The 17,648-nt window shown below is 34.5% G+C and overlaps 1 protein-coding gene across 3 annotated transcripts; it reads right to left on the minus strand.

The window, feature by feature from the left end:
• LOC111209109 lies at positions 1-15,627 on the minus strand. Of its 3 annotated transcripts, XR_007327578.1 has the most exons (3): positions 13,785-15,627; positions 1,173-1,846; positions 1-1,102 (listed from the first exon to the last, which is right to left on the minus strand). XR_007327578.1 is itself a non-coding variant. In XM_022708915.2 (2 exons), the coding sequence occupies exon 2, from the start codon at positions 5,169-5,171 to the stop codon at positions 4,260-4,262; it is 912 nt and encodes a 303-aa protein (XP_022564636.2). In that variant the 5' UTR covers positions 5,172-5,567; positions 13,785-15,627; the 3' UTR covers positions 4,220-4,259. The 3 variants fall into 3 exon arrangements, 1 of the variants encoding a protein (XP_022564636.2); XR_007327577.1 differs by having other exon boundaries at positions 1-1,846; XM_022708915.2 differs by lacking the exons at positions 1-1,102; positions 1,173-1,846 and adding an exon at positions 4,220-5,567.
• Between the last annotated feature and the right edge of the window lie 2,021 nt (positions 15,628-17,648).

Genomic DNA, 17,648 nt, shown 5'->3' on the forward strand with positions numbered 1-17,648 from the left:
AAGTCAGCCACAACATAAATTAAAACTCAGCCACACACTCGAAAAACTCAGTATAGAAGATGATTTCGGGCGATTGCAGCGAAGACAATTTCATAGAAACGCTTGCGGAGAAGACGATTTCGGCGAAGACGTTATCGGAGAAGAGAATTTCGGACGATAAACAACAATATCGACTCAAAAGATTAGAGTTTAAGCGGCGAATGATGAAACTTGTGGAGTTTTTTTTCAACACATGAAGTTTAGTTAGAAAGACGATTCATTGTCTTCATTCTCTTTTGATCAGAATAAATACAGTTATTAATGACGTAAATATAGTAATTAGTGACATGAATTTATTGTTTAAAAATAATCGCAATTTAAAAAACTAACCAAGGGTCTTAATTGTAATTTACTAGGGGTCTACAAACATTCTAGTAATTGTTTAAAAATATATGTTATTATAGTCATATCCCAACTTTTCCATAACATTCTAGTAATTTAGCATGTAAAAAATAATATAAAAATGGCTTAAAAATGTGGGTGTGGATGTTCGTAGTTTAATTTTTGGATGTGCTTGTTGTCTGCAGGTTTTGAATGTGGATGAAAATCTAGAATAAATAACAAAGTAGACTGTGAGCTACAAAATAGTCACTACTACTCCAAAAATACACATTAAGCGTTTTAAATTTAGCTAAAAGACCTGATAACATTCCATAGCAAGATATTGTTGTCGACAAAAGTGAAATTTAGACAAAGTAAAACCAAAAAAAAACATAAGGATCAGATAGATTTGGGATTATCAGTAGCTAGGTGGTGAATGGTAAGCAAGGAGCACAATTGTCTTGTAGACGTCCAAGGTGTATTGTTTATGGATGTCGTCAACTAGGTCGTCTGTTAACCCAAACATGTGGGGGTGCAAGGTCCCCATGTGCGTTCATCTCGAAGGACTTGATACTGATCGGACCACAATCGCCAGTCCTTTCGTTGTAGTAGATATCCGGAACACAATACCAACTGAAAGGATCAAGCCCGCATAACTGAGTTTGTTGGTGTTTAGCAACCTTCTTGACGAGATATGGGAGTGTTATGAGGACTGACTCCATGAACCACTCAACTTTCCTATCTACATACAACGTGGAAAGATGGTTTAGTATTTATACCAAACACATGTCAAGATTGATGGCCAAACCCACCCAGTGAGAGCCATCCCATATCATAGGAGTGTTGACAGTAAAGACGTCTTCCATCCATTTTTTTGGAGAACCACATCAGTCAAACACTTATCCCAATGGAAACGATATTTGTCTTTGCACGCTCTAAACCTCCTAAATTTCGCTTGTATTTTTGATGATAGATAAGATGTAGTGAAAGCTAGTTTATGCTGGTGGAAGTGGACTGTACCTTCCAGCTAGCATATGCATGAGTATTTACATGTGCTGCGAAAGAAAAGGTGTACCCATGTTATTAGTCGAAAAACATCAGGGATTTAGAGACTTGAGGAGAATTTACATAGGTTGTTGTCCATTTTTTGGGCTCTGCCAGTTCAAATAGGAATGTTTTTGGAGAAATCGAATTTTGAAGGTGTGATATGGAAGCTGTTGTAATGACATGAATTAGGTTATGTACGATTCAAAAGAATTTTTGTAACATAATAAGACTTACACTTGCTTGTGTGTTGACAGAGTAGCAAAGAAAAGGTCCCACTGGGGCTAGGGAAAGGGAGTGATGAGTGAAGTGATGGGATATCATGGCAGCAGAAGAGTTTTGAGGCTAAGTGGGTTTCTTCATCGGATGGTCGATACATTGGAGTATCCTCTGCTGAAGAGTAGTCACTGAGTTCAACAAAACCTGACTCTACCTCTTGTTCCTGCCAAGAAAAATTAAACAACCTGAGAGAATTCCACGCTCCTATGAAAATTCCTTTGTCTATTACAGTACTTTAATGTTGCCAACCTCCATATTGGGTGCTAAGTTAAGCTTTGATGTGGTGGTTGATGAGAAGCGTTGACTGATTAATCATGTTTAGAAAATCCGCTATTTTTTGTGGGAGAGGTGTCGATGTAATTGGTTGTGGAGGGAAAGGGAAGAGGGCTGGTTTAGGAGAAACATGGTGGGTGGACGAGTCATATATTGGTTTAACCTTTGATGGGGGGTCATGACCAATGGGCTCGAAGATCTCAACGCCTTGAAACAGTAGGTGGTGCATGGGGCTGTTAGGATGAGCACTGTTGTCATAGGTAGCAGAGCATGGTTGCCTAGAATGGGGTGCGTGTACTGAAGGGCCTGGTTTGGGTTTAACAGGTTCTTTGTACTCTGGTGTTGTGGGTCTGCTGATGTGCGGTCTAGAGAAGTGCTGAGGTGTGATTTGAGGATGTGTGATTGGTGGTTAGGTGAGGTAAGTATGAGAGAAGTGTAGTGAGGATAGTTTTGGTCAACAAATTTGTGGTCAGGAGAGTTGTGGCCAGGAGAGGTGTTGAGGGTAGTAGTATGTTCAGGAGATTTGTGCTCATGAGATTTGTGGTCCACAGATTTATGGTTAGGATACTTGTGGTCAAGAGACTTATAATGTTGAATGGCGTATTGGCTTGTGATTGGTGAGTGGAATGATGGGTCATCTTCCTACACATGAGAAGGCATCTGCCACGGTTCATATGGCTTAGCACACATTTTTTAAAGAACTAGGTGTTTGTTGAAGATTGAATGAAAGCTTACAGTAGTTGGTGGGAGATCAGTGCTAATGTTGGCTGGTTCGGTTTGACACGAATTGTTAGACCATGATTAACCCGGGGTTCTTAGAGTGGGGTTCTTAGCGGAAGTTAATAAACTGTTTCTTAACTTTTAACTAAAAAAGCTAAGAACCGGTTCTTAAAGTCCTTATTTAAGAACCGGTTCTTAGCTTTTTTTAGTTAAAAGTTAAAAAACAGTTTCTTAACTTCCGTTAAGAACCTCATCCTAAGAACCTCGGGTTAATCATACTCTTAGATCTTCCTCTTTTCTTCTAATGGCGAAGGAGCTTCGTAAAGGTTGAGTGCCCTTGGTGGTGGGATGTTTTTCTCCTTCTAAGCATCTTACGCAGTTGGTTTTCCCAAATTCCAGGTTAGCTACTTTGGTTGAGAGATCATAAACCATTTCCAATAGTTGTGCGTTTGAGGAGTTAGACGTAGTGGTTCGGTTGAAATGTTTATTGAAACGTCTCTACTTTTTGCTTGAAGAGATTTTCTTGATAACCCCTTTTAGCTTGATTTTTCTCTTTGGAACAGTGGGTTTTGGTTTTTGAGTTTTCCTACTCTGAACATGTTTGTCATTCACAAATGGGAGAATAATGAGTGGCTCGGAAGTATCTTCACCTGGCCATTGGTTCTTCGTGAATTAGTGTTGATCGGCGATAAATTGTTCCATATATCCAATACAGTCATTTGTAACAACATCTGGCCACAACCCCCAGTTTACGCTTTCAAAATACAAAGTCCAGCGAATCTAGTCTGATACCAGAAAAGTACAAAGTTTTCCCCGATATTGCTGTCAAACCGTATTAACTTTTTATGGTATTAACGGTTAGTCAGAGTTTCCTGGATTCGGGTTGCTAGAATCTAAGGACAAGATTCGCTGGACTTTGTATTTTGAAAGCGTAAACTGAATAAAATTTTTGTTTTATTAATATCGAGATTTTGATTACAAATTTTTGGGAACTTACAATAAGTAGAGAGTATTACAAAGGGGGTGAGAGCAAAGATTTTTAGAGTGAGAATATTTTTTAGAGCGAGAGGGCTTCAGAGAACTTCTGATGCCTCCTTCGTCTCCATAGCTTGTGTATTTATAGGCGAAGATGCTTGCTTGATAAGCTTGATTTGTGGCGTTGATTCATTGGTTGAGTACACGTGTCTTCCATCTAATAGTGCCGACATCGTTATTGCGTCATTGCTTACGTCACTGCTTGCGTCATTGCTTACGTCACTCCTTGCGTCAGTGCTTCTAGAGCTTCTTGCGTATTTATTTTATTTTATACAACTAGATACACTCTATTTATTATTTTAGGGTACGAATAAGTACAGTTTTTATAAAAGATATTATATAATAATAAAGTATTAAAATAATATAAAGAGTCTACTAGAATGTACATTTCATTTTACCAATTTTTTCTTTGGCACTGCAGTAGCTTACCAGCGGATTTATCGCCTTTGTTCAGGACTTACAACCGGGAACACATCTGCATTCGTGCCTTAGAGTAATTGCTAAAACGAAGTTTATACAATACTTTTAACTTTTTTTTTTTACGAAGTTTATACAATATTTTTAACTTTTTTTTTTATATCGTTGGGATCCTGAGCACAAGGGCCTCCGAATGGATCCTCCGAATCTTGCATAGGTTCATCTTGTTGGTTTAATTCGTCAGATTCAGAGTCAGAAACGTCTGACATTTTCTGAAGTGCTTGAAATATTTCTTGTAAGGCAGCTTTTTTGCCTTTTGATTTAGAAAAAGAGCCTGATCCTGTAGAACTGGTTGGTCGTTGTTGCTGAGGATGTTGGCCATATTGTTGGATTAATTTTCTCGAATGTTGACGTTGGTCTTCAGTCGGAATTGATCTTGATAGCTGAACGATTGATCTTTCTATATTTCTGTTGTCGGTGAAGAATTTTTGCATACTGGTGATTGAGCATCTTTCTTGGTCGTATTTGTCCCACCATTTGACGCAGAATTGCTTGACTAAAGACATTGGCATGTCGGGTTGGAGTTGAGTAAGGTGGAAGTGCCAACTGCAAATCCATGGAATTCCCATGTCGATGTGGAAGGCTATTTTGGATAAGATTGGAATGGATGGTTGAGGTGTTTGTTTTTGGTAATATGGTAAGGATGTTTTGAGTATAGGTTCTGGGTAGATTTGGTCAACTGGACCAAAATAATACCACCATTCGTAGAACCAGTTTGGTATGAGTTTGAGACAGTTGAATTGAAATTGGATAAACCATGAATGGGTGAATGGTCTACGGAAGAATGTGTAGAAAAAGGCGTTTTGGTAATCTGTGTAGGTGTATCCGAGTATGTAAAAGCCGGGAGTATTGAAGGGTTTTTGAGTATGGAGGTTGGTGAAGCCGAGGTCTCGGTAGGATGCAACACAGATAATTTTGCAGGTTGAGTAGTCTATTTGGTCTGGGTTATTTTGGTTTTCATGATGTACAATTGAAGCAGACATAGAGTCTACTAGAATGTACTCGTAGAAGGTTTGGTTTTTGGTTACATTGTGTGTTGTCCATAGGCTTGTTTCGTAGAAGACGCGATTGATATAGTTTTGGAGTTCTTTTAGGGTTATTGGTTTTGGAAAATGGGTTGTATGGATGTGGTAATAGGGTTTTGTATGGTAGTCGGACTTTTGAGTAGGAGTTGCTTGTTTCGAAGAGGTTTGGCCAGGATTTGGACTAGCTGCTTTTGCATATGATAAGGGAGGAAACTCGCAAGGGCTGAGAAGGTGTTGGTAGTTTGAGTAAGGTGTTTGTCTTGAAGGCGCGGTTGGTTTTTGATATAGTCGAGGGCTGTCATTGGTCTTTTCTTTTTATCTGCCACGTTGAATATTCTGTTGATTACGTTTTCCCTGTAAATATTCACGAGTTAAAAAATCAGGTAAATAATTATTTTCTCCTTTTATATATTGAATATCGAAATCAAATACTGATAAAATTGATTGCCATCTTGCAAAAATTTGTTTTGAAACCAAATTTTTGACATCTTTTTGTAAAATCTCTTTCGCTGATTTGCAATCTACGCGAAGTAAAAACCTTTTATTTATTAAATCATCTTGGAACTTTGAAATACAATTTACGATTGATAAAACTTCCTTTTTAACAGTAGAGTATTTAGTTTGGGGTCCTATCCATACTCCGGAATGGAACCTAACTATCGCTTCTTTGGTCTGATTGGGTGGTGTTTGCTTAAAAATACCTCCATAACCTACTTCTGAAGCGTCTGTTTCTACTATCATATTTGCTTCAGGGTGTGGGATAGATAGACAGGGTAAGGTCTTGACATTTGGTTTGACCTGTTTGACTAAACTAGTATGTTTACCTGTCCAAGGTTTAGGATTTTTTTTGTAATCTTTGATATAATGGTTGAATAGTTTTTCTAACATTTGGAAGGAAGTCTGATACATAATTAAGGCATTCTAAGAATCTTTGAAGTTGAGTTTTTTCTCTTAATTCATCGGGAAATTTATCGGCGAATTCTATTGCGAATTCTATTGATCTTGCAATAGGGACTATAGTTCCTTGATATATATTATGATCTAAAAATCTTATTTTAGTTTGGAATAATGATATTTTCTTTGCTGATATTACTAACCCGTGTTTTTTGACTGTATGTAAAAATGTTTCTAAATGTTTAGTATGTTGTTCGATCGAGTTTGAATAAACTAATACATCGTCTATATAGACAATTGTGAATTTAGTATAATTATTGAATATGTCATTCATAATATGTTGAAATTCACTTGGTGCGTTTTTTAATCCAAAGGGCATTACGTTCCATTCGTAATGTCCAAATGGTACTGTGAATGCAGTTTTGTATTTATCATTTTCGGATATTTGTATTTGCCAAAATCCGCTTTTCATGTCAAATTTTGAGAATATTTTTGCATCATATAATCGATTTAATAGATCTCTTTTATTTGGTATTGGATATCTGATCCATTGTAAAACATCATTTAATGGTTTATAATTGATTACTAATCGTGGTACTCCACGTTCTTTTTCAGCTTGGTTATTTACGTAAAATGCTGCACAACTCCAAGGTGATTTTGATGGCCTTATTAATTTCTTTTTAAGTAAGTCATTTATTTCTTGTTTACATGTTTCAAGTAATTCTTTATTCATTTGAATAGGTCTTGCTTTAGTTGGGATATTTTTCTCATTAAAATCTTTTATATAGGGTAGTTCGACCGTATGTTGTTTTCTTTCCCAAAAAGCGTTGGGAAGATCTGAACATACTTGCTCTATTAGTTTGTTCTCGATTTCTTTAATTTTATTTTGAACATAAGGTGTTTGGAGTTGTTCTTCTATTTTTTTATAAGAAATTTCTTCTTGTAAATATTGAATGTGACTTTTTTTACTTTTTATTAAGTTTATAGTTTTTTGAATAGTATTTTCTTGGAGTTCTAGGACTTCTTTTTGTTTTATAGGATTTAAGAATTCAAATGTTAATTTGGTTCCCATTATTTTAGTGGTTACTCCTATTTCGCGTGCTTCAAATGGGTAAATTTGAGTAACAAATGGGGTTCCTAAAATTACTTCTTGTGACAAATTTTTTACTAATATAAATTGATTTTTAAAACAATATTCATTATTGCATACTTTTGCACAGAGTAGTTTATATTTTATTATAAGATTGTTTCCTCCAGCTCCGCTTAATCGTTCGGAGGTTTTTTCACAATACTTAGAGGGTATAATTCCTTCTCTTATACAATTTTGGTCTGCACCAGTGTCTAGGAATGCGATTATGTTTGTTTTAAAATATTTTCCTACATGCAGAGTTATCTTTATATACCATTTTTGGTAGTTGATTTTTTCAATATTTTGAATATAATCTTCTTGAGATACGTTTAATGGTTCTTGGAATGGAGTTTCGTTTGGTGTACTGGATGAAGGTTTGTTGCTTTGGATGAGTGCTAATTTAGCATCGAATTCTAATTGTTTTAAAGCTTGTTGATTAACAATTGTTTGTAATTCTCTAATTTGGGTCTTTATTTGTTTAATTTATGTTTGTAGTTCTCCAGTAGTAATTTGTTTAAATAGACTTTGTGTTGGATATTTTCAAGTATTCTGTTTAGATTATAAGTCTCAGGGTTAGTGAATTTTTCTTCTTTTGTAACAATTTCTTTTAATTTTAATAGATATTCTTTTTTGATCTCTGGGTCTTATATTTTATCTATGATTTCTAGTAAAATTTGTTTATCATTTTTAGTTATAACATTTATTTGTTTACACATGCATAGATTATCGGAGTACTCTTGAGATTCTGAGGATAAATCATTAGAGTCTTCGATTTCGTTTATTGAGTAAATGCTTTCATTGTCAGAAGATGTTTATGTTTCGGATATTAATAATTTAGTAAATTTTTCTTGCATATCTTGTTGATCTTAGAAAATTTCATTAATTGTTTTCTTCATTTTGCATTCGGTAGACCTGTGACCGGGTCTTTTACAATTCCAACAAACTATATTTTGTTTATTAGTATTTTTTTATTATATTTTTTATTTTTTGAATAATATTGTTCTCTTTTATTAAACTGCTTATCTTTGTGATAATGTTTTCTTTTTGAAAAATATTTATGAGATTTGTTACGTCTATGTTTTTGTCTAGAAGGTGGATTTAGTTTTTCGTAACCATATTGCTTACAAAATTCTCCCATATTTTGTTTAATTTTGAATTTTTCATTTCTTTCTTTTTTTTTATCTTTTTGCTCTTGGCAAATTGTTAATCCTTCTTTTTTGATAAATGCAAATAGTTGACCGTACGTTATAGAATTCCAGTCGAATTGTTTGCCGCCTGCGTAATCCTTTAATTTGTTGATTACTCGTTCCGCAAAGAAAGAAGGTAGTCCCATGACGAACCTTTCTTTCCAAAATGGTTGATTATAGTCGTTTCTTAAGAATATATTTGCTAAAAATACGTCTTTATATCATTTGAAGTCTCCTAAAGTTGGACATCTTAAGTTGGTTAATATTAGTTTTTTGCTTTCTAGTTCTTCTGCTGGATTTCCTATAAAGTGCATGGTTATACTACGGATTAATACTTCTACAGCGTTTTCTTTTTCTACTTCTTCATAAAAATCATCTTCTTGTTTTATAATTGTTTCTTTGTGATTTACTATTGCTTGTCTTTCGTATTCACTTAGTGAATTATCACACTAATATCTTAATGCTCCATTAAATCATGTTATTAATAATCCACAGGCTTGCTTATCTGTGAATTCTCTACCTTTGTAGACTGCAGCAGCCATAGTCATTTCTTGTACTAGTTTTAATGTTTCGTATTCTAATAAACCATCTAAGTCTCAAGTATTTATACCGTCGCCGGTATAATTACTGGTTTTATATTGATTTTCTTCAAATAATAAATCAGGTGGAGTATATTTTTTGTAGTAAGGTTTCTTTGATCTAAAATTATTTCTTATTTTATTTATTTCTTGAATATCAGATTCTGAATCTTGATTACTTTCTCCTTCTTCTTCAATGATGTTAATTCCTTTTTCTTTGTCTAGATTGTCTAGTCTATTAGCTATTGATTTTAATACTTCATTGTTTTGAAATTTAATATCCGTTTTCGGGATTGTTATGAATGGTTTTGATGTTGAAGAGAAGGGGTTTTGTGGTTCTTTAACTTCTATTTTATTATCTATGTGGTCTAATTGTTTTGCTATCGTATGTAATATTTGGGACTAATAATTATTTTGTTGATAAATTTCTTTTATTTCTGCTTTAGATGCTGTCTCATTGTTGTTTAAATTGGCTCATGTTTTGAAAGGGGTTGCTATTATTCTCCTTTGAGAAGTTTCTATTTTTATATCTGTTAACGGCGGATGAATTGATTTTGTTTTATTGCCATCTGTTTTTTCCCATACTTTTAATAGACTAATATTTGTATTAAATTCTTTAAATGGATAATTTATTTTTTTTGTTGGTTAAATATAATTCTAGTCATGTAAAGAATGGTATATTAATTTCTTTTTCTTGTATAAATTCGTACCATTTTTCTCTAAATTCTATTGTCTGTTCTTTATTATATTTATTAAAATACCAGTTTCGTTTTTCTTCATTTGTTATTGAATAAAATTCTTCTTTTAGGAAATTTTTATTTATTTTAAATTCTTTATTGATGACATTTATTGATTGGAAGTCGGATGGAGTTGGGGACGTTGGATAAGATTTTCTTTCAGGTTCCGCAATAGGTGTTTCGAATTTTACTAAATTTTCTTGATTGGGTTTTGAACTTTCAACTTCTGAATCAGCACTAGATTGTCTAGCCTGGAATTCAGAATATGTTGGTCTAAATTCAGAAAATGAACTTCTTGAATGGTATGAACTTATTCTAGGTGGAATAGGTTCTTTATATGATCCAAATTGTAATAATATTTTACCATCTCGTTGTTCAATTATTTTTTGAATATTTCTTTGTTCAAAATTTCTAAGTGGTTGAGAATCGCTTATTTTCCATTGTTCTGAGATAGTAATTTCATTCCAATTTAGTTGCTTAGGTGCATAAGTAGATACAGATGTATCTTTGCTATGTACAGATAATATAGTTGTTTGTCCTTTATCATCTTGTAATAAACATTTTGGATTAAATTCAGAGTTTGTTTGTTTGAAATAAATTCGATAGAGTACTAAGTATCCATGTCTTTCATTTTGAAATTTTAATTCTGGTAAATGAATATTTAACACCAAAGTATTGAGAATTGTTTGATCATGAAGACTTACTTGAAAATCAGGTACACAATTGAAATATACAGCTCCATTGCATAGATTCGTTTGTACTACTCCGAGAAGTGAATCTTCAAATTTTAGTAACGTTTTATCTCGTAGAAGCATTAATACAAGTTGATCTATTCCAGTTATTGATAAAGGTTTAAGAGCTATTTGGATAAGTCCAAAATGAATGTAATTAAATTCTTTTTGTTTATATTTATCTAAGGCTAGTGATGATAATAATTTAATTTCCTCAAATTCATGTTGAAGAGATAGATTTTGTTCATGTTCTTTTATTGAATAAGCTGATTTAAAATCAAATGTTCCAATTTGATATATTTGTTCAGGGTTAATATGTGGTAAATGATTTTTGGATAATTCATTGTTTAAAGAAGAAATTTTTGTTATAATTTCTCTTGAATTAACTGTTGATTTAGATGTAGATGCTTGTTTAGGTTTAAACAGATTTCTAAAGGATGATGCCATCGAAATCTAATTCATGTACATACTAAACTTAAAAAACTTACCGGTCTCGGGTTTGACGCAACTAGAACTTACCAACGGTTTCGCTGCCTTCTTAGGACTTACTACCGGGAACGTAACTAAACAGCGCCTGACTCGAATAAGGTGAGCTTTAGGTTTAGAGAGTAGAATTTAATTTCGAAAACTGTTTTTAGAAAATCGTGTAAAAACCTTTTCTTAAAAAATCGATCGTTTTAGCCTGATACCAGAAAAGTACAAAGTTTTCCCCGATACTGCTGTCAAACCGTATTAACTTTTTATGGTATTAACGGTTAGTCAGAGTTTCTTGGATTCGGGTTGCTAGAATCTAAGGACTAGATTCACTGGACTTTGTATTTTGAAAGCGTAAACTGAATAAAATTTTTGTTTTATTAATATCGAGATTTTGATTACAAATTTTTGGGAACTTACAATAAGTAGAGAGTATTACAAAGGGGGTGAGAGCAGAGATTTTTAGAGTGAGAATATTTTTTAGAGCGAGAGGGCTTCGGAGAACTTCTGATGCCTCCTTCGTCTCCATAGCTTGTGTATTTATAGGCGAAGAGGCTTGCTTGATAAGCTTGATTTGTGGCGTTGATTCATTGGTTGAGTACACGTGTCTTCCATCTAATGGTGCCGACATCGTTATTGCGTCATTGCTTACGTCACTGCTTGCGTCATTGCTTACGTCACTGCTTGCGTCATTGCTTCTAGAGCTTCTTGCGTATTTATTTTATTTTATACAACTAGATATACTCTATTTATTATTTTAAGGTACGAATAAGTACAGTTTTTATAAAAGATATTATATAATAATAAAATATTAAAATAATATAAAGACTTATAATGTTGAATGGCGTATTGGCTTGTGATTGGTGATTGGAATGATGGGTCATCTTCCTACACATGAGAAGGCATCTGCCACGGTTCATATGGCTTAGCACACATTTTTTAAAGAACTAGGTGTTTGTTGAAGATTGAATGAAAGCTTACAGTAGTTGGTGGGAGATCAGTGCTAATGTTGGCCGGTTCAGTTTGACACGATTTGTGAGACCATGATTAACCCGGGGTTCTTAGAGTGGGGTTCTTAGCGGAAGTTAATAAACTGTTTCTTAACTTTTAACTAAAAAAACTAAGAACCGATTCTTAAAGTCCTTATTTAAGAACCGGTTCTTAGCTTTTTTTAGTTAAAAGTTAAGAAACAGTTTCTTAACTTCCGTTAAGAACCTCATCCTAAGAACCCCGGGTTAATCATACTCTTAGATCTTCCTATTTTCTTCTAATGGCGAAGGAGCTTCGTAAAGGTTGAGTGCCCTTGGTGGTGGGATGTTTTTCTCTTTCTAAGCATCTTACGCAGTTGGTTTTTCCCAAATTCCAGGTTAGCTACTTTGGTTGAGAGATCATAAACCATTTCCAATAGTTGTGCGTTTGAGGAGTTAGACGTAGTGGTTCGGTTGAAATAGTTATTGAAACGTCTCTACTTTTTGCTTGAAGAGATTTTCTTGATAACCCATTTTATCTTGATTATTCTCTTTGGAACAGTGGGTTTTGGTTTTTGAGTTTTCCTACTCTGAACATGTTTGTCATTCACAGATGGGAGAATAATGAGTGGCTCGGAAGTATCTTCACCTGGCCATTGGTTCTTCGTGAATTAGTGTTGATCGGCGATAAATTGTTCCATATATCCAATACAGTCATTTGTAACAACATCTGGCCACAACCCCCAACCAGGCTGTGGTTTGCTTTCGATGGGTATAATAGGTGTAACCAATAGTTGAAAAATGCAAATGTGTAAGAGTTAAGATGTAATATTAATAACAGTAAATGTGAAGAGTATAAAGCGTAAAAAGATCTCACATTAGGCTCATCTTCTACTAGTAGTGTGTCAATGAGATTGGTGGAAGGGTGATTTGGAAGATAAGGATCGTCCAAGTCAATAAATGGAGCTGGGATCTTGGTCAAGAGTTTTGGTTTAGCAGGAGTTTTGGTTTAACAAGCGGGAATCCTTTTAGTCTGAATGAATATTGCTTAAGTTGGCGAACTAGTGTGCCAATAGGGTCTTCACATTTACGAGGGCAAACAGTGGAGGTTTCATGCATGTGATGATGGTCTTAAGGAACGACTCTCTGCCCCCACGGAACTCAAGGAACGTGTTGACGTTTTCAACCATCCTCACATATTTCAGAGTTGGGCGGGCCTTTTGTTTGTGAGCAATAAGAACACCATCGACAATCAAAATCAAGGTTAGGCGGAGCTTTACCAAACTTGGCACGTTATGTTCTGTCTCAAGCCTGTTTCGTATGTCATCGATTGTCGTGACCTTCTGTTTGCCTATGAGCTTTCTCCAATAACGTTCTTAGTGAGCTACTCTCCGTTCTTTCTCGAAGTGATCCCAGTTCACGGGAAACTCGCCGCATTGTAGGCCTATTACAGTCCCAAATTTTTGTAGGCTAAATCTGAGTGGATTACCACCGAAGATGGACCCTTTGCTTGTCGTTGCAGAAGAGCTGACGAGTGAGGAATGAGTGAATCATTTTACAAGAAACAGGATAGCTTCCCAAAACAAGAAGCTCTTACTTTGGGGTTTCACGAAGCACATATCTGATGAACGAAAGGATGTCTGGCTTCGATTATATGTTTAGACTACATTGTGCAGAAGGAAACCTGTCCGTAGCGAACAACCTCAGTGGGAGCCGTTGGTCTGCCACGTCGTTTTATGGTTGAGAAAGAGATTCATTTGTGGGGGAGGGGACCGAAAGTATTACAGATTCATGTCGGAATCTTAGAAAACATAGATAATCGGTTGAAACTTTCAAAAAGAAAATGGAATTTGGGATATAGAAAAGAACTCACCTTGCATGTCGGTTGCGCTGGATCTACGGGATCTCCGCTTAGCCTTAACAGAGGAAATCAGAAGGAGAGGAATGGATTCGCTAGAAAGTAGAGTTTTAGAGAAGTAGATGTAGTCGATTTTGTTTTCGATTGCGATTTTAGGGTTGCACCTTTTTGCGGTGGGAAAAGGGGATCTCTTTTTTTGTTATAGGCGGGATTATGGTTAAGTTTCGAGATATTTCGTAGCTTTCGTTGGATAGATAGTTTAAATTGGTTTAGTATTGTTTGGTGTGGTTTGGTATGGAAAATTGATTTTTCTAGAGGAAGGGAAATTATGTCTTTGAATAAGCCAAATGTGTGCCTCAAGCACAATGTGGCCTAGAGTGCAAATGGAAAATGGAAGATTGACTCGAGGAATATTTTTTCATTATTTAAATACTTATTCATTGTTTGGTCTTCAAAGGCATGAGATCATTCGATAAAGGCATTTTTATTTTTTGTTTGAACATTTAAATTTGAATCAGGAAAAAGGTAAAATATCATAAACTCTAAAATTTAGTAATTTACAAATATAGTCAGTTATGTCCATATTCTGACCCAAAATTTGACCTTGTTTCTAATATAAATCCTCAAATATCAAACGCAACACCACACAATTATTTTTGACCCTTTTCATTCATGGTCTCTTTTAAATAAAAAATCCAAAATCTTAACAGTTTATCATTGAGATCCAAAGAAAAATAAAGAAATTTCAACGAAGAAGAGGGAGTCGTTGGAAAGACGAAGAGAGATAAGATGGTGGATATGATGGAGGTTTGTCGTCACTTCTAAAAAAGAGGACTTGTCAGTTGAACCATGACCAAGAAAGAGAAACTGAGGCACCACTGATGCATTCCACAACATCTCCCAATGAGCAAGAAATATAGGGACGGTCTGCCGTGTTGTGTCACATCAGCCACATCAACGTATTTTTCTTTTAGGATATTCGACAGAAATTCTTTCTCTGGAGCTACTTGAAAAAAAAGGAAACCGGGTATACCAGCTCAAGCACACCTCATGCAGAGGATAAAACACAAGACGAAACGACGGTAAAAATCTTGAAAATGGTTTGATTGTTATAATAGGGTACTATGACATTTTGTGGTTGTAGTAGAATTAGTAGAACTATTTTGAATACAACGAGTAGAACTACGAGTTTAAGTTATTCAACTAGTAAAATAGGAGGAATTTAAGTTGTTTAACTAGCACAATTAGGATGTGGACAACTAGTCCAACTAGAAGCCATATAACTAGTTTAAGTAATGAAACTAGGATTAATGCAACTAAAAAAACTAAGGGAAAGTTGTAATAGTATGACTTGTATAACTAATAGAACTACAATGTGTGTAACTAGTATAACTACTTCAAATATGATCGGTATAACTAGTGCAAGTAATAAAACTAAAATGAGTTCAACTAGTATAATTGGTACAACTATAAGAATTTCCAGTACATTTATAATGAGTTCAACTAAAAGTGTTCAGCTAGTACAACTAAAACAAATTTAACTAGTATAACCGGTACAATTAGAAGAGTTTAACTTGTATAACTAATACAAGTAGAAGAGTTTAACTAGTGTAACTAATACAAGTAGAATGTGTTTAACTAGTTTAACTGGTACAACTGTATATTGTATCTTTAGATCAAATATGACTAGTGTGGCTAGTACAATTGTATTGTATAACTAGTAAAGCTCGTACAACTATAGTTTAATATTAGTGTATTTTTCCTTTTTTCTTCAAACCAACTTATTATGGGAAGTCTTATAAAATTAAAGCAAGGGACCACCAACACAGATTCATGAGCATCATTGAAAATTTTGAGGAATCATAGAAGAAGGAGTTTCAGGATCAACCCCCCCCCCCCCCCCCCCCCCCCCCACAACCCCGTTTAATCACTTATTCCACATGGTTTGTTTCCCAACTAGAAAGGTGATGTTATTGATGATTATGGTAATCTACACAATCATAACGAATAAAGGCCAACAAGCTTTGTTTGGGATGGATGGAGTTCCCATTATACTCCATCAGGGAACATGACTTCTTCTCAAGTTTATATTGTCACAAATATCTATAAAACTTAAATAGTGGTAGGAGCATGATGTTTGTGAAGAACTACTTTCATAAAATAATCAAAGAAAAAGAAGACTGATTGAAAAAACTAAAAGTGGCATTGATGGATGTGGAAGAGTACATTACGAGGATGAAGTCTGATGGTACAAATGAACGACTTTTGATAGCGTTTTTTTTTTTACTTTTTGGCTACAATCATAACATGAAGGTCAAAAGTTGGAAGCCACATTCAGATTTTTATTCCCCGGGTGGTTGATGATCTGGCTCTATGAAATGGGGACGTTTCATGTTTGATGACTACATAAAAGAGATATTCCATATGAAGGATTATTTTAGATATAATGGTACCATGATTCATCCTTTCTAACATGTACATGTAAAATGATAGTCTAGCAAAATTATCCTCTTTGTTGCCACACACATCACTGACAACTTTACTTTTTCCTCTCCGAGCAGTAGAATACGAAACCGTAACACCAAATTTGTTATAACCCATATCTATGAGAGTCTTTGGTGTCAGAGGCTTGAACCACAAATGCAACCAAGCTTGGTGTGCCTCTTTTTTCCATTCTGGTTTTACTTGCAGTTATCTGAGAGTATGTATGCATCTTTCTGTACGTTTTTTATAAATAAATAATTTGAGTTCTTCAGCTTTGCATCTCATAAATACATTTTTCAACCAACCCAATGAGATTTTAACACATGTACTAAGGCTTCGACTTCACTATATTTAAATTAAAATAATTATTATGCAACACATCTTTGTCCACTAAATCATTCACTTCATCCTTAGTTAAAAGTTCTTGATACAAAGTCATATCAATATCATTATCTCACTCAACATTTACAACCGGTTTTTCAACATGCGTAACAACCAACTCCTCTAAATCATCCATTTCATCAGCTTCTTCCTTGATTCCCTTCCACCTTAATATGAGGAACAATTTACAACTCCTTAATTCCAACCATATCATCATTAGCTCTAGCATCACTCATAATTTCTTCATTCATAAAAAACAGCTCGTTGTTTTGAATTTCAGAGACAAATTCTGTGAGCTTCACGTGCATGACTACGCCGATGATTTTCATCTAATTCCATTAGATATCTTAAAACATGTTCACCATTCAAGATATAAGATGATATTTTATGATCCACTACTAGTGGAAAGGAACTTAGTTGAAGATTAGTCGCAACTTTATTAATCTTCATTTATGTGTATTCAATCAACCAAGTAAGAATAAATCATCTCCTTAAAATCTCCTTCATCACTAAAATAGAAATAAGTCGGTCTTTCTGATTCCATCGAACTTCATCTCCCACATCTGAATATTTTTTTCCATAATCAAAGTGTATCATCGCATCTTGAATATTATCCATAGTTCCCTGAATCAATAAACAACATTATCACAACATAATTGTACATGAATTCCTAGTTGTACAACATTATCGCATCATAATTGTATGAGTTATACCAATTATACTTGCATAAGTTGAACCAGTTATACTAGTTATATGGATCATATCAAAATTAGAAGAATTGTACTAATTACACTACTTGTACTATTATCCTAGTTGTACGTGTTACACTAGTTATATAAATTATTGCAATTTATATTAGTTATGTTGTATGTAATAACGAAGTGTACCAGTTACATGGCCAGCTTAGATAGGGGGCGAGCGGTGCGACCGCCCCGGGCCCAGTCCATTGTTCCCCTATTTTTTAATAGATAAGAGTTCGATTTTTTTAAAAAATATATGTATTTTTATATTAAA

Source organism: Brassica napus, chromosome C8, assembly GCF_020379485.1.
Source record: "Brassica napus cultivar Da-Ae chromosome C8, Da-Ae, whole genome shotgun sequence".
NCBI lineage: Eukaryota > Viridiplantae > Streptophyta > Magnoliopsida > Brassicales > Brassicaceae > Brassica > Brassica napus.